General features: G+C 46.1%; 1 protein-coding gene across 1 annotated transcript in view; it reads right to left on the bottom strand.

The window, feature by feature from the left end:
* SLC60A1 (solute carrier family 60 member 1) overlaps positions 1 to 1227 on the bottom strand; it is a 46044-nt gene extending 44817 nt beyond the window's left edge. Inside the window, exon 1 of the mRNA XM_028734337.2 lies at positions 615 to 1227. Coding sequence (XP_028590170.2) covers positions 615 to 847 — 233 coding nt within the window. The 5' untranslated portion in view covers positions 848 to 1227. The remainder of the gene's footprint in view (positions 1 to 614) is intronic.
* Positions 1228 to 16198: the final 14971 nt, after the last annotated feature.

The following is a 16198-nucleotide window of genomic DNA, read 5'->3' as shown; positions in this document are numbered from 1 at the left end:
AGCCACAGTGATGAATGTGTAGCAACCATCAAGAGACCTTCAGGTGCCCACGTTATAAACAGGCACCAGGTCACTTTCACAGACTACATTCCCCCCCAGGCTGCTTCAAGCTCGGCGGTTCCTATGCACATCCATTTGTTCTGAAACAAACCCAGCTGAGTTCATTCACCCAAGCGCTGGCAGAAATGCAGCTGAGCATCCCGGTTCTACGAGGAGCTGGGCACTGCTCCCACTGGGTTCAGGCGCACCTAACTTTGCCCGGGATCCCTAAGTAAGAAGGGTTAGAGACCCAAGAGAGAGGCTGGAGCGTCACAGAGGGTGATAGGAATAGATCACTGTAAGGATGGGGTGCTGATTTGCAGGGCAAAGCCTGGCACAGACCACGTTGCAAAGTAGACCTCTCTGGAGGCTTTGAAAGGGGGACGAGGTGAGAGATGGGGGGGGGGGGAGACAGCTTCTCAGGGGCATCAGGACCCTTCTCATTCCAGAAGGAAAGCGGGCTGGGGGTGGGGGGAGTAGGTAGGCAGGCAGGCGATGCTAATGGCCGGAGAGCGAAGCGCCCGCAACTGGGGGAGGAGAGAGGAGGAGATTTGGGGAGGGGGGGGTCGCCTTACGTTCTCTTGAAAATGCCTCCCAAGCAGCTGCCGAGCAGCAGGCAGAACTGTTGCGAGAAGAAGACCCAGGTGATCTGCGAGAGGGAGCTCTGGGTCTGGCAGCGCAGGTCCAGCAGGGTGGGCCCCAGGAAGGCGATGCAGAGGCCGAAGCTGAAGAAGACGCTCCAGTAGGTCAGCGTGGGCTGCAGGTTCCTCTTGAAGAGCGTCGTCACCCGCGCATCCCACCACCACATCCTCGGCTCCCGCCGCCCGCCAGGAAGCAGCGTCCGCGGCAGCTCGCTCTCCCGCCACTGCCTGCCTGCCCTCGAGAGCAAGTCCCTGGGCTAAGACCGAGAGAGAAACCGGAGCGGGCGAGTGGCGCCCCCTAGCCGCGCGCAATCCGCCGCGGCCGAGAGGGAGAGCCGGGTCTTCGCTGCTGCCCCGGTCTTCGCGCTGGAATCCCCTCGGAGAGCAACACCTGCCCGCCGGATCTGCCGCGTCCCGCCCTGGGCGAGCCCGTCGTCGATCACATGCGAGGAGCCTCCGCCCCCGCCCCGAGGATCCGGCGCTCGCCTCCTTCCGCGGGCGCTGCAGCCTTGCCCGCGTCCCGCTCGCCGGGCTTGCAGGCAGCAGCAGCAGCAGCAGCAGCAGGCGGAGTGCCGCGCGCGGGGCGGGGACTGGCTCCGCCCCTTCGGCCCGGGGAGCCGCGCACAGGCGCCAGCAACGCCCGCCTCCCGGGCCGGCGGAGCGGCGAGGGTCCCAAGCTGGGCTCGCCGGACGGGGAGCTCTGGTTCTCCCCCCGGCCAGCTCCCAGGCGAAGCCCCGGCGGGGTCAGCTTTGCAAAAGGGGCGCCGCCAGCTAGCAAAACCTTCCGGGCGAGGAAGCAGCTGCAAGTGGTTTCCCTACAACCGAAAACACCTGCGCGGCTACCCATCGCCAGGTGTGATCACTGCACACGCGTCTCCATCACTTCGGAAACGCGGCCCGCCTGCGAGAGGGCTGGCGTGGCCCACCGCAGCTACCTGCCTTTATCTCGTTTTGCAGGCAGTTGAAAATACCCGCAGTAATTACACGCGACGATCATTTGTCGTACACGGGATGGAAGTAAATCGTAACGTCTGAAACAACTCTTTTGCGCTGGTTTCTTTTCCCTCCTTTATTCTCTCTCTCTCTCCCCCTCCCCCCACCCGTAAGTGAGACTCGCAGGTGACCTCAGTCTCTCATCCACACCATCATCATTCCCTTATTGAAGTCAGCGCTACTGACACGAGTAGCTTACTTACCATTCGCTTCACAGGGAGAGACTCAAGTTGAACACGTGGGTAAAGGTCGTGGAAACGTCCCTTGAAATGCACATAGAAGCTTAGGAGAGGAGATGGTTGTGGAGACCAGGGCAGCAAAATTGTTATATTTCCTCTCTTCTCCCACCCCTGCAAACAGGGGGCCCAACTTGAATAAAAGATTGGGGAGGGGGCTGGTAAGCCCCGCCCCGCATAATCAATCACATGACATTGTGCATGCACACTATTTAAATGGCAATGCCCATCAAGTATGGGGGGGCTGGCCCCCTTAAATGTTTTATTGGGGGGGTGAAGACTCCTGGGCCCCAAGGAGGTGACTCCTAAACTCACAATTCTGAGAATATAGAGGTTTCCCCTGCAGACCCTCCAAGTGTCCCTGTTTCCCAAGTCCTGGATTTACAGAAGCTGTCCCGATTTCTGATTTGATCCTGGAATGCTCCACTTTTCCTTAGGACTTCCCTATTTTCATCAGAGAAATGTCAGAGGGTGTGGAGCTATGTGACCCCCCCCCCCCCAGACAAGCAGATAAGTAACTATACAAATTCAGAAGACATCTGAAGGCAGCCCTATAGGGAAGTCTATGTAATGTTTAATGTTTTATTGTGTTGGAAGTTGCCCCTAGTGACATGAGCAACCCAGTCAGGTGAGTGCGGTATACATAATAAAATTATTGCTATTATTATTAATATAGAAATGTTGGAGGGTATGCTGCTGTGTACATAACAAACCCAAAGGGGCAGCACACTGATACTTGCACTCACTGGGTCTAGTTTAGCCCTAAGCCTGCAGAAGCTACACTTAGCCAAAGACCAGTCTTTCATCTGAGTTCAGTTGAACCCTTTACTGATCCTGCTTGGGGATTCTGACTTCCCTTAATCTTGGGCCTTTCCACCCAGTCTGTTAGCTGAGTGCGATATCAGAAAATAGCAATAAGATATAAATGGGTTGGATAGTGTTCTTGAAGCTACCAGCATGAGTTTGAGCAAACTGTGGGAGGCAGTGGAAGACAGGAGTGCCTGGTGTGCTCTGGTCCATGGGGTCACGAAGAGTCGGACACAACTAAACAACTAAACAACAACAACATAAATGGGCTCACCTGACGATGAGTCTGATGTGCAATACTGTACTTCATGTAAAGAGTAACAAAAAAGACAGCCATGAACATTATGTATCACTTCCGGTGATGCATAATGTTCTGGGGCAAGGGTATTTATACAGCAGGCCATGAGCCTTCCTTGAAGGACTTTTTGGGATCCAGCATCACTAAAAAACCTCAGCTCTGCTTGACTTCCTTGAAATGGTAATAAGGAATCTTGTGCCTTTCTGTACCACAAAGTGCAGAAAGGAGGCAGAAAGTGCACACACACACACACACACACACACACGGCAACCTCTGAATACTAATACTGTAATTAGCACACTTGCGATATAGGCAGAAAAATATTTTTTTCTTTTGTCGATTCTCCATGGCTTTTTCATTTGTTTGCTTAAGGGATATATGTAACTACTATGACTGTCAAATCTGGGGCTGGGTTGGAGTGGTTGATGCTTTTGTTTACGCAGAAAACTCCCTCTGGAGGAGGCTGAGTTTATAAATATTTCACCTGCTGCATTTGAGACGCTAACTGGCAATTTTTAGAACGCTCTTGCTTTGCTTCCTCTCTCTTCTCCAAGGCAAAGCAATACACAGACGTGTTCAGCTGATTCAAGTGCATGCTGGAGCGTCTTGCGGTTTCTTTCCTCTTCCTGTGCCTGAGTGCTCTGGGGAGGCACGTAATGTCATTGCCCACTCCTGAGATGTGTGTTTTGACAGGTTGAAGGTGCCAATTTGTGCGACGCAATTGTTGTTTTAAAGCTCATCTTATCTAAACAGTACCTACCTCAGCCTGTTCCTTTGCCAGGCATCCAAGCAATGTGTGGGAGGCGGTTTTGCTGCCAACACCCCCACATTTTGTGTGTGTGTCCCAGAATCCAGATTATATAATCTAGAGAACATACTTCAGTTTGATTGAATGCAGGCTAATGCTGGCTAGAAATACTTCTCCACATGGACAGAGGATCTGTGGGTGAGAGGTTCCCAGATCTGCGAAACAGTTCAGTTACCTCCAGGGATTCAGGAAGGGAGTCTTTCTCCAGCCTACCTGGAGATGCCAGGGATTGAATCTGGCTGCAGAGCAAATGCTTTACCACTGAGCCACAGCCCTTTCCTAAACATGCATAACATTCCCTTAGGTAAAGGTAAAGGGACCCCTGACCATTAGGTCCAGTTGCGAACGACTCTGGGGTTGCACCGTTCATCTCGCTTTATTGGCTGAGGGAGCCGGTGTACAGCTTCCGGGTCATGTGGCCAGCATGACTAAGCTGCTTCTGGTGAACCAGAGCAGCACACAGAAACGCCATTTACCTTCCTGCCGGAGCGGTACCTATTTATCTACTTACACTTTGACATGCTTTCAAACTGCTAGGTTGGCTGGAGCTGGGACTGAGCAACGGGAGCTCACCCCGTCGTGGGGATTCAAACTGCCGACCTTCTGAACGGCAAGCCCTAGGCTCTGTGGTTTAACCCACAGCGCCACCCACATCCCATAACATTCCCATAGATATTAGTATATATGATGGTTGTCCAGTTTTTGGAAGTAGATCACTGTGCTCAGGCTCTCCAGCACTTCAGTGCATGGCACCTTCAAATCATGTTAGAAGAAGCTAAAACCAGCAATATAAATACGCCCTTGCAACAAGGCTAGTAGGAAAGCAGGCTCAAACTCCTTCAGTATTGAGATAAATTCCTTCCAGTAGCACCTTAAAGACCAACTAAGTTAGTTCTTGGTATGAGCTTTCGTGTGCATGCACACTTCTTCAGATACACAGATACTTCTTCAGATACTTCAGATACACAGATATATGTGTATCTGAAGAAGTGTGCATGCACACGAAAGCTCATACCAAGAACTACCTAACTTAGTTGGTCTTTAAGGTGCTACTGGAAGGAATTTTTTTTGTTTTGACTATGGCAGACCAACACGGCTACCTATCTGTAACTGGAAGTATTGAGATAGTTAGGGTGCTACAGCTGAACACGTGTCTCCTCAAAATCACACAAATTGACAAAAACACATATACAAACACACTTCCAGCTAGCTATCCCTCTCTGTCTCAAGGGCAGCATGCCTGGCAATAGTTATCTGGAGGCTTGTGCAAACATAGCATTAATCTTGCAGTTCCTTGTGGTGTCCATGTTTATACCAAGAGCAGGGAAACTGGCCTTTCAGATGTTGGACCGCAACTCTCATCAGCCACAGCCAGCATGACCAATGGCCAAGAGATTAAGGGAGTTGTAGTTCAACAAAATCCACAGGGTTTCCCACCCTGGTTTATACTAAAATTTGAAGGACACTTTCTAGTACCAGGAGGGTCTCCTAGCATGACTCACATAAAATGTAACAAGCGCATAAGTAGGCAAACATATGCAGCCAAATAAAAACTATGTATCAGTCATCTTTAAAATATGTCTTAAAAATGCAGAGTTTTGAGAAATTAAAAGATAAAGTGCGAGATTGGCTTCATTATTATCAGATAATGGAGGCTTACAATTTAGTTAAGAAAGTCGGCTTCCAGGTGGAAAAATCTAAACTTGAAACAGAACTGTTAGAACCCAAAACTAAGATTTTGTCAAAAATGTATAACTTGCTGTTGAAATGGAGCACTCAGGATGAGACGGTTAAATCTGCAATGATTAAATGGGCACAAGATGTTGGACATAACATCATGTTTGCGGACTGGGAACAGTTGTGGACCACCGGTATGAAATTTACGGCATGTAATGCCTTAAGAGAAAATATTATGACAATGATATATAGGTGGTACATGACCCCAGTCAAGCTTGCAAAAATTTACCATTTGCCCAATAATAAATGTTGGAAATGCAAAGAAAATGAAGGTACATTCTTTCACCTTTGGTGGACGTGCCCTAGGATTAAGGCTTTCTGGGAAATGATCTATAATGAATTGAAAAAGGTATTTAAATATACCTTTCTCAAGAAACCAGAGGCCTTTCTCCTGGGCATGGTCGGCCAATTGGTGTCAAAGAAGGATAGAACTTTCTTTATGTATGCTACAACAGCAGCAAGAATACTCATTGCAAAGTATTGGAAGACGCAAGATTTACCCACTCTGGAAGAAAGGCAGATGAAGATGATTGACTGCATGGGATTGGCAGAAATGACTGGCAGAATCCGTGACCAGGGAGAAGAGTCGGCGGAAGAAGATTGGAAGAAATTCAAGGACTATTTACAGAAATATTGTAAAATTAATGAATGTTGAATGATGTCGGACAGAAATTAAGGGGTTTTTAGCTGTAATGTTGTGAGTGATATGGGGAAAAAAATAGGGTACAGAAATAGGTTAAAAATTACGGATAAGGATTTGCTGAACTAACAATTTGAATTGGAATACAAGAAGGGGAGGTATGAGGAGGTCAGGGAAATATGTTATTGAAAAATAAGCATTGTGAACGTTATGTGTTTTTAAACTTTTTTGCTTTTTTCTTTTTGATTCTTTTTGATTGTATTAAATTTGAAAACTTTAATAAATATCTTTAAAAAAATTAAAAATAAAATATGTCTTAAAAAACATTCTCTATTGCAAAAAGTTAGTATGCATTCCCAAAATGAATAGTGGAAATTGAGTAGGGAATGGGAGGTTTCAGAAAATCAAACTAGAAAGCCATTATGTGTGTAGGAAACCTTTGGCCCTACAGATGTTGCTGAACTACAGCTCCCATCATCCTTGGTCACTGGCCATGCTTGCTGGGGCTGATGGGAATTGTAGTTCAGCAACATCTGGAGTGTGAAAGGTTCTCTATCTCAGTGTTTCCCAACCTTGTGCCTCCAGCTGTTTTTGAACTACAACTCCCATCATCCCTGACTAGCAAGACCAGTGGCAAGGGATGATGGGAATTGTAGTCCAAAAACAGCTGGAGGCACAAGGTTGGGAAACACTGCTCTATCTGTTTGGCCTGTTTTAGTTCGATTTAGTTGAAAGGAGAATCTGACTAAACATAAGATCTGAGAAGAAGCTTTTTGCCAGGAAGAGCTGTTCGACAGTGGAATGGACTCCCACGAGAGGTGGTGGACTCTCCTTCCTTGGAAGCTTTTAAGACAGAGGCCATTTGTCATGTATGATCTAGTTGAGATTCCTGCATTGCAGGGGGTTGGACTAGATGACCCTCAAGGTCTCTTCCAACTCTACAGTTCTTTGATTCTGTTATTCGATTGTCTCTCAGTGGTCATTCCTCCAGCTGCATCAGAGTGAGAGATAAGGCAACAAGGCCTCCTCCACTGGCTCAGCCAGGACCAGCTGACAATTAGCTCCTTCCTCCCCAGAACTGCCTCCAGTAGTCCTGCTTAGGCAACTCCACAATACAACATTGTGAAATAGTTGGTGACTTTAATTTGCTTATTTTCTTCACCCCTTTTCCCTCTAGTAGCATGCCTCCTAGACTGTAAGCTGTGGTATTAAACGGCAAACAACTTTGGGAGTGCGTTGGCAGAAAGATGTTAGATAAAGCAAGTAAATAAATTTAAGAATCAAAACATTTAGATAGATCCCATTTATATTAGTGCTAATTAAGAGGAGTGGCAAGAACATGTCACTAGTGCAAAACAGTAATTTCAAAGGGAACCATCATTAAAGGAAGGATCGTTGCATTTAGGTTAATGCGCTAGCCGGGTGAAGAGTGTGTGGCTGGTTTTGACTCATGCTCTAGAAGTGGTGTGCATGTTACAAAACATTCTTATGCTTATGACAGCCTCTGCAGCTAATAGGGTGCAGTGGGAGGTAGGAGAGTATGTTGGATTCTTAAAGTGTAGATCAGGCCTCGTTGTAAAAGATTTTATAGCATTGATTAGCATGCGGAACAAAGGAGGTAAACAGGCCAAGTTGATAAACAACTTTGAACCTACCACTCAGAGGCTGAACTGAGGAGGTATCTCAACAACATTGGATCATAAGTCATCTACCAAGTTGCTGGAGGAATAATGGCTGGAGCAGAAAGACAGCCTTGGGCAAGTCCTTTATACGTTAATGACACAGTCAGAAATACCCCCCCCCTCTCTGCTGTTCACCCATGACCTTGATGCCTTTCAATTGCCTTATGGGACATCATCATTTCAGAAGAGAGGTGTGGCCCTCTAGAGTTGTTCTTCATTTCATTTCGTAAATCTACAAGGGTGTGTGTGTGTGTGTGTGTGTGTGTGGACAAGAATGTTAGCTAGTTCCACTTCCCATTGCTATTCCTGTTGCCCTGAATGAGCTCTGGAGGTTCCCTGGAAAATCAGGCTTCTAAAAAGCAAGGGAAGCCCACTTTGAAAGATGGCTAAGTGTTCAGAGGTGGCATGCCACTGTATATCAGTTGCAGGAGGGACAACCGCTTGGGGGCTTCGCAGAGGCACCTGGCTGGCAACTGGGAGAACCAGGACTTGATTGGTGAGGCTCTTTGTAACTGAACCAATGTGTCTGCTGATTTTATATTGGTTTTTATATATCCCATCACAGGTTGAAGTCCAAATGTTTGTGAGCCGCCCTTGTCCAGCTCTTTTCGCACCATATCCTGAAGTCACTAACATGCTTTCCTGCACAGAACAGATCACTGCATGAAAACGAGTAGAAGCATGAAAATGTGCTTTGTCATACACCATCTGGCCTAATTAAGAACAATCTGTCCGCAGAGAATACATCCGCAACATTTGGCCTTCCAAGTACCCTCTCATCTCCAGGTAACAAAACTATCTCTGGCTTGTTTTCTCCCAGGGAGGATGAAGGCCAGATTCAAAATCGGAAAAGATAGAAGTTTATCTTTAAAAGCAAAGCGGTAGAAGGTTCAATGGACTTAACCAAGCAGAGCCAAAGGGAAAGAGACAGCAGGCCAGTCTCAAGCTGAAATGTTGTTGAGATATTCCAAGCAGAGTATGGGATTCAGTCAGAAGTTGTATGAATTTTTCTCGCCACCAATCAGCAACTGGTATTTGATCAATCTAAGCCAATAGTGAGAATTGCTACTAGATGCAGTTTGCAGATAGGACCATAGGCAGTTGCCTTATACCGAGCCAGACTTCAGCATCGTCTGCACAAGCTCCCCCCACCCCCAAGCTGGTACCTTTAGATGCTTTGAACTACAGCTCCCCATCAGACCCTGTCAGCACAGCCTCTGTAGCCCAAAACATCTGGAGAGTGTCAGGCTGGAGAAAGACTGGTCTACACTGGCTGTAGTTGCTCTCCAGGGTTTCAGAGAGGAGCCTTTCCCAGTCCTACCTAGAGACATCAGGGATTGAACTTGGAACCTTTTGCTTGTGCTACCATAGCAGGCAGCTTAAAGAATGGAAACAGATACCAAATAGTCCCATTCCTGTATCTACTTGCAATGTGCATCGTTCTTTATAGGCATGCTTTGAGCAGAGTTACTTTAGTGCTTAGCCTTGTTGTTTTAACAGCAATTTTTTAAGGATGAAGCGAAGCAGAGCAAAGTATCATTAGTTAATGTACTGATCATCCTGTCACCCTTTAAACCCTTTGGGTATGTTTCAAAAGGCTGCAGATGCATTTCTCTATGGAGCTGCTTTAGAATAAAGGCAAGGGATGGTTCTGATTCCCTGGAGTTCTCTGTGCAACCTCATTCTTTGACCCTATTCTCAACCGGCTTCATTTGCCCCCATTATAGCATCACAGAGCCAGAGAGTATTAGCTACTTCACACTACGATGCCATCACATTTCTTGTGGGTAAGTTCCCTAATCAAGGGGCAGGTAAGTTGAAGGTTGCAAGTAAGTTCCCTAACCAAGGGGCAGGTGGGAATTGTGCCAAAATAGTAGCAGATTAGGCTGCAAACAGGAATGAAAAAGATGAACATTTGGAATGGAGAGGGGTGGGGAAGAACATTTCAGTTCCCCCTGAAAGCAGCTTCTCTCCCTCAGTATGCTTGTGGTGCAAATCTATCTAACAATGTATAAAGCTGCAACTGGCAAACAATAATATGGTTCACCCTTGCTGTTTCAGTAGCCTCAGTGACATTGAAGTCCTTGAAGGACTGAACAGCATGCAAGTTTTAAGTGGGGTATCAATGATATCATGTTTCACTTTTGAAAATTATAGATTGCCATGTCACTCAGGCCTTTTTGGCGATTTAATGTCAAGTGACTGGAAACCCAGAAGGCACATTCGTCAGATCTTATCCATTTACTCCAGGTTGATTAACAGAATAAGTACAACTTGTGGTTCACATTGCAAATTAGAATCGCTGCACCACTGATAAGCAAAAAAGTAGGGAAATGCTACTTTTGGTGACCAGGGTAGCTAAGTCAGGTTCAGCTCCAGGTCTGAGGGACTTCTGGAGTACATGTACTCTGGCGGGCCCCCTCTTACATTGGTGAGTCCCCTCAGGCTTACATGGCAGTAGTGGTGGCAGAAACAACATTGCCCAAGGGAGGCTGGAAGCTGCCATTTACATTTCCCACAGTGTCCCAACATAGTGTCACTCTGGGGCATCATGAAGCTCACAGGCATAACATACAAAGCCTAGGACAAGATGCCATTGCAGGTGGACCCTACTGGGGCCCTGGCAGCAGCTGTAGGATGTCAGGAGCTGATGCCAGGACTGGACTAAGGCATTGAAAAGGCCTGTCTCTAACTGCTGAAACTCTTATTGATGTTTAAAACAACATGGACTAGCTAATGGAACCTTACTGTGCCTGCTTCTCTGTTCACAAAATTGAGATAATGTAAGCTGGTATATACTTCAGTGGGTTTGAGATTAGCACCACTGGGGCTAAACTAGATATGGAGGGTCAGGACTGCTCCTGAACCCCATGAAGCAGCAAAGGTACACCTGTACTTCTCCCCCAAACCTACATTTAAGCCATTTTCTGCTCTGGCAGACATAATCCCAGCTGAAAGAAAATGAGACCGAAAAAGTGGTTTGTGGAGGGAAAGCGCCACGGTGCCCTGCTTTCTCCCTGGCAAAGGGAGCAGGGCATTTACTCCTAGAACAAAGGTAACATCCCAAAGAGCAGGAATCACAGCAAGGCAACTCCAGTAAGACTAGATGCTACCACAGCTCAGACAGGGCCAGGCAGAGCACAAAATACCTTATCAGCACCCCGGAGAGCTCACAGAAGCGTAGCACTCACTCAGAGGGAGCTGTTACCTCAGCAGTATGCTGAAGCTTTCTAAAGGCTGGCTTGAACCCTCCGATTGGCCCCGCCCCCTCTGAGGAGCAGTCTGCTCATTTAAAGGTCCACTGCCTTATTCTGTAAGTGCTGGACATGGAGATGGTGGATAGTAAGAGAACAGGACAGGTAGGAAGGGATCAGTTTTCTCCTCCTCTTCTCCCATGTTAAATGCTAAAAATCACCCAGCTCCCCATTTCACAGGGAGCTACCAGGACCTGTCTGATACATTCAGGTGGGTATTGCAGTTACACCTTCCACTACCCAGAACGCGAGCCTTTCTTTTGCAAGAGCACAAAAGTCTCTCTTTCTTATTAAACGTCTCTCATTATTGCAAGATGGTTGCCTTTTTCGCAGTTGGCGCAAGCCAAAGCCTGTTTAATGTAATGGGACGTGACTTACAATGACTGCATTTTAATAGTGCTCTCAGCAGGAAGCCAGATGCTCGCATTCAGCATAATGTGATTATGGTGTGGTTTCTGTTGCTACCTCTCTCACTGGACCATTTTCTAAAGGAGAAAGGAAATGGTAGCTTTAAAAGAAAATGAATTAGGACCTTGCAGTGCTACAGAATAAGAATTCTCCACCATTGAGGATAACTCACCTTGGAAGACAGAAGAGGAATTTTGGAGCAGGGAAACTTCAGAGATATTATTTAATAACATGTTCAGACTTCACAGGTAGCAGCTACATATTTATTATAGAGCAGAATCCCCATTATATGAATTTCGATTATGATCCCTGTTTTCTTCTGAATCTGTACCGTGTTCCCTATATTTATAGCACACCCACTCACATTTAACTGCTCCCTGCTCTGCGTGCTGTACCTTACTGATAAATGTATATTTTGATTTTATTTGAGAATCTGAGGTACTTCTAAACGCTTAGGGAAAATAACCGGTTTGTCTGGAGTAGTGGGAAGTTATTACTCCTTGTTTTGTGATAGGTTCATTTACTCGGTGACAAGAACACTTACATTTCTGAGTGTTCAAGGCAAGACATTTGGGGGGGGGGGGGAAACCACCCTGCTGAAAATTATTAATTTGGTGCTTCCTTTGAGCACTCAAGAGATTTCCAGCCAGGGGAATTCATTGCTGAAGGGGAAGCCTTCTTGCTCCATCTAGTCCAGTATAGCCACAAAAATAAATCAGTTTTTCCTAGTTGAGGCAACAGACGGATATCTTTATACAATGGGACTATTTACACAATAGATGCCTAAGCTTCTGCTTTTCCTACTTAGGGGTGTGAACTTCAAAATCAAAGCCTTTCAACATTTGTGGCTAGGCTAAGACTCACTTAACAGGTTGGTGTGGAAATGGAAACTCCCTATTCTTGAAGCCTGCCCTGGACTTGAAATGCACTCTGAGCACACCCTGTCTAGAAAGTCAGGATTTGTTCCAGATCCTGAACCTTGGGCTCAAAGGCCCAGTTCGTTGGCCAAATAAAAATGCCTCGGCCTCAGAAACCTTTACAGTTAGCAGTGAGGTGTTCCACTTCAACAGCGAAGGAGCAGTATTGGCCTGAGAGTAAGGGTGTTGGCTGGGAAAGGTTGAATTTGGGTTTCTGTTTTCCTCAGACTTCTTATGCAACCTTGACCAAAGAAGCAGCCTTCTCCCTGAATCACTGCTGCACAGTCATACGTACGTGTTCTGAGGTACTTATATCTCAGGATCTAAACCTGAGGTGCTAAGCTTTCTTATGCAGAGAGAATTACATAATAATATAATAAGATCAGGCCAGTGGGCCATCTAGTCGGGAATCCTATTCTCACAGTGGTTTCCAGCAATTCAGAAGTGTTACTGTCCCTGAAGTATAGCCATTGGGGCTAGTAGCCACGGATAGACTTATCCTCCATGAATTGGTCCAATACTTTTTTAAAGGCATCTAATTTGATGGCCATCGCTGCCTCCTGTGGGAGAGAGTTCCATAGTTTAACCTGATGCAGGGGCGGTTTTTTAAACAAGCAAATTCCCACATACATTCTGAGGTGGTAGAAACCATCCATGAAGATGGAGCACCACACAGCCAGGATGTCTGACAACAGAGGTGTCACTTAATGGCAGCAAAGGGTGGTCGGCATCCTCCCCTCCTTTGAAAAAAAAAAAATGCCTTGCTGTTATTTCCTCAGCTCACCTATTGATCAATGTTGACAACATTTGTTTTCCTTATGCCCTAAAACTGCAGCTGGCCCTGGCTGCTAGGGACAAACTACATGTAACATCTATCTTCAATTTCAAAACAACCTCTCTGGCTTCCAGGAGGTTTCCCCTCCCAACTCAAGGTAGTATCATCTGGTTGATGCTAGACCAGATAGGCCCTTGGTCTGATCCAGCAGGCCTCTTCTTATGTGCCTATGGTTTCTTATGTGCCTTCTTATGTGCCTATGGTTTTCTTACTTAGTTAGTTATAAAAAAAGTCATTATACAGTAGTACCTTGGTTGCCGAACGCCTTGGAACTCGTACGTTTTGGCTCCCGAACGATTGAACACAGGAAGTGAGTGTTCCGGTTTTCGAATGATTTTTGGAAGCCAAATGTCTGGTGTGTCTTCTGTGGCTTCTGATTCGGAAGCCACGCCTTGATTTTCGAACAGTTCCAGGAGTTGAATGGACTCCCGGAATGCATTCTGTTCAAGAACCAAGGTACAACTGTATACCACTATATCATACAAATGCTCCTGCTCTTTGCTTCTTCTCTGATGGTGGTGCAAAGGATAAACATGCAAAACTGGTCCTTTTTGCCTGTGACACCAAGCTTATGCAACTTGTTCCACAGGATAGCTTACATTGCTCCTTCTTTGGTAAGTTTTAGACATCTGATCATGGCAATTTAGTTTTAGAGAGCCTTCAGGATCGATTGAGCTACGGATTTATGTTAGCTGCTGCTGCTGCTGCTTTTGCCAGACTCTTGGGTTTCATTGTTTTTATTTGCTTTAACAATGCAAATAATTCCTTATTATTTTTAGTTGTTGTAAATTTATTTGTGGACCCATCTGGAGTCAAAAGGTATGGTATAAATGTAGTAAAGGATTTGTAGCAGAATATCTGGCCATCCAGTAATGGTCTCCACAAAGTAGGGATGCACAAATATGGGCAAATTTGACTTTTAAAAAAACACAACACTCTCTGCCTATTAACTCTGCCTATTAAAATGAATTTAGATAATTTAAGCTTCATGTCTCAGTTTACTTGAATGGGTAGAGTTAAAAATGCTGCAGCTCCAACAATGGCTGGAGTAGGGCTTAACTCAGCCTCCTGCTTGGGCCAAGAGGATCTTCAGTAGTGGATCTTCAGCTTTTCATCTTGCTGCAGCCATTTTCAGAGCTGCAAGCTTTGCAACCCAAGATCATGGATGCTCATAGCAGCCGGTGATGCAGCTAGGTAATTTAGACCCTGGACCCTTTAGATAGCCATGTGTATTGATGCAGATGAGAAGCACACACTCAAGAGGACTTTCCTCTGCTGCTCCATGCTTTACATCTGCTTCTAATTCCTGATATGTTAGAGAAAAAACAAACAAACAAACAAACAAACAAACACAGATGCCAACTCCCAATTAAACAAGTGTATATATTCTGAGCATTTTAAACCCACTCAAAATCATAGCACCATCATGACTACAGAATTAAAATGGGGTCTGCTTCTGCTGCCTCATGCACACATTTACTAGGGAATAAGCTCCATTTTGTTGCAGAAAAGGGTAGTATTTATATAATGTAGAAGTAATAAAATGAGCACCTGAAACCCTGTAGATGCCTACCTGGTTGTCCTCCTGGCTATATATCTTTTCTAAGAAAATAAAAAATGATGCTGCAGTGACAAGCATCATAGCTAATGGGCCCTGACGTTCCTAGGCCAGCCCAGCTGGTGATGTGAAGCCTGTTTGCCACTGCCATAGGCACTCTATGGATGTCCTTTGGGGGCTCCCTGCACTGCGAGGCTCTGGATTTTGGCCCCAAGGTCCAGTGCTAGTTGCACCACTGACAATAGCTATGGTGTTGGGCTGCAAAAAGCAGTCTGGACCACTTAGCCAGAGAGGAGGTGTAAGCAGAATCAAGGCAGGGGACCTGCTCAAGGCAGCCACAATAGTCCATTTGCAATCAATCAAGCAGGGGTGCTTGTATAGTTGAGCATCTCAGCTTCAAACACTTGTCCCCATCTCTACAACAAACCTATGGCACTGGACAAATTACTCTATTTCCCTCCCTCCCTCCCTCCCTCCCTCCCTCCCTCCCTCCCTCCCTCTCTCATAGCAGAGAATTTAGTTAATGGTCTCTGAAACTTCTGTGGAGTCAAGAGGGAGATATTACGTAACTATTTCACACAAACAACTCTGAGCAACTGCCTGCCTCATTTCCCTGCTATCTCCACCCTGTGGATAATTAATAAGCATTTTCTAGGTCACACTCGGTGTGTGTTTGTATGCTTGCACACATGCCCAAAGTAAAGAGAAAGCAGGAACTTGTTAAGGGTGTGAGGCAGCAACAATGCTTACAAAAGCCCCACACCACAAACCAGGTAGTTCTTTTCAGTGAGTCAGCTGTGAAAGAGCGAAAGAGCTGGGGAATCTGGATGGCACAGTGAGAGGATTTTTTTGTTTAGAGGATGGCTTCTTGTCAGAGGTGAACACACCGCCGAAGGACCAAAGAGCTGTGGCTCACCTGCAAATCACCTGTGCATGGCAGCCAAAGGTTTGATTCAAATGTAATGGAGGGGGCACATGGTACATCTTTGGAAGTGCCTGCACATAGGGGCCTGGTTATTTGAAAGAAGCTCCATTTTTAAATCCCGCTGATCATAAAAAGCTGAACACATTAAGGAGGAGCCAGCAGCTGGAAAAATTAGGTTGTATGTTCTTGGTTCATCACCTGGCAGATCAATGGTTTCGGGTCAGGACATTTTTAACACCAGCACCTCTAGGTGTCTGTTTTTTTATGAAGAGCAGTAACATTTTCATTTACTACAGGATGGGGAACCTGTGGCTCTTCAGATGTATTTGGGCTCCAGCTCCCCTCAATCCCACCTAGCATGGCCAATGGACATCATGGGTGAAAGGAGTTAAAATCCAACAACATCTGGAGGACCACATG

Source organism: Podarcis muralis, chromosome 5, assembly GCF_964188315.1.
Source record: "Podarcis muralis chromosome 5, rPodMur119.hap1.1, whole genome shotgun sequence".
Taxonomy (NCBI): Eukaryota; Metazoa; Chordata; class Lepidosauria; order Squamata; family Lacertidae; genus Podarcis; species Podarcis muralis.
This window is presented reverse-complemented; position numbering and strand designations above follow the sequence as displayed.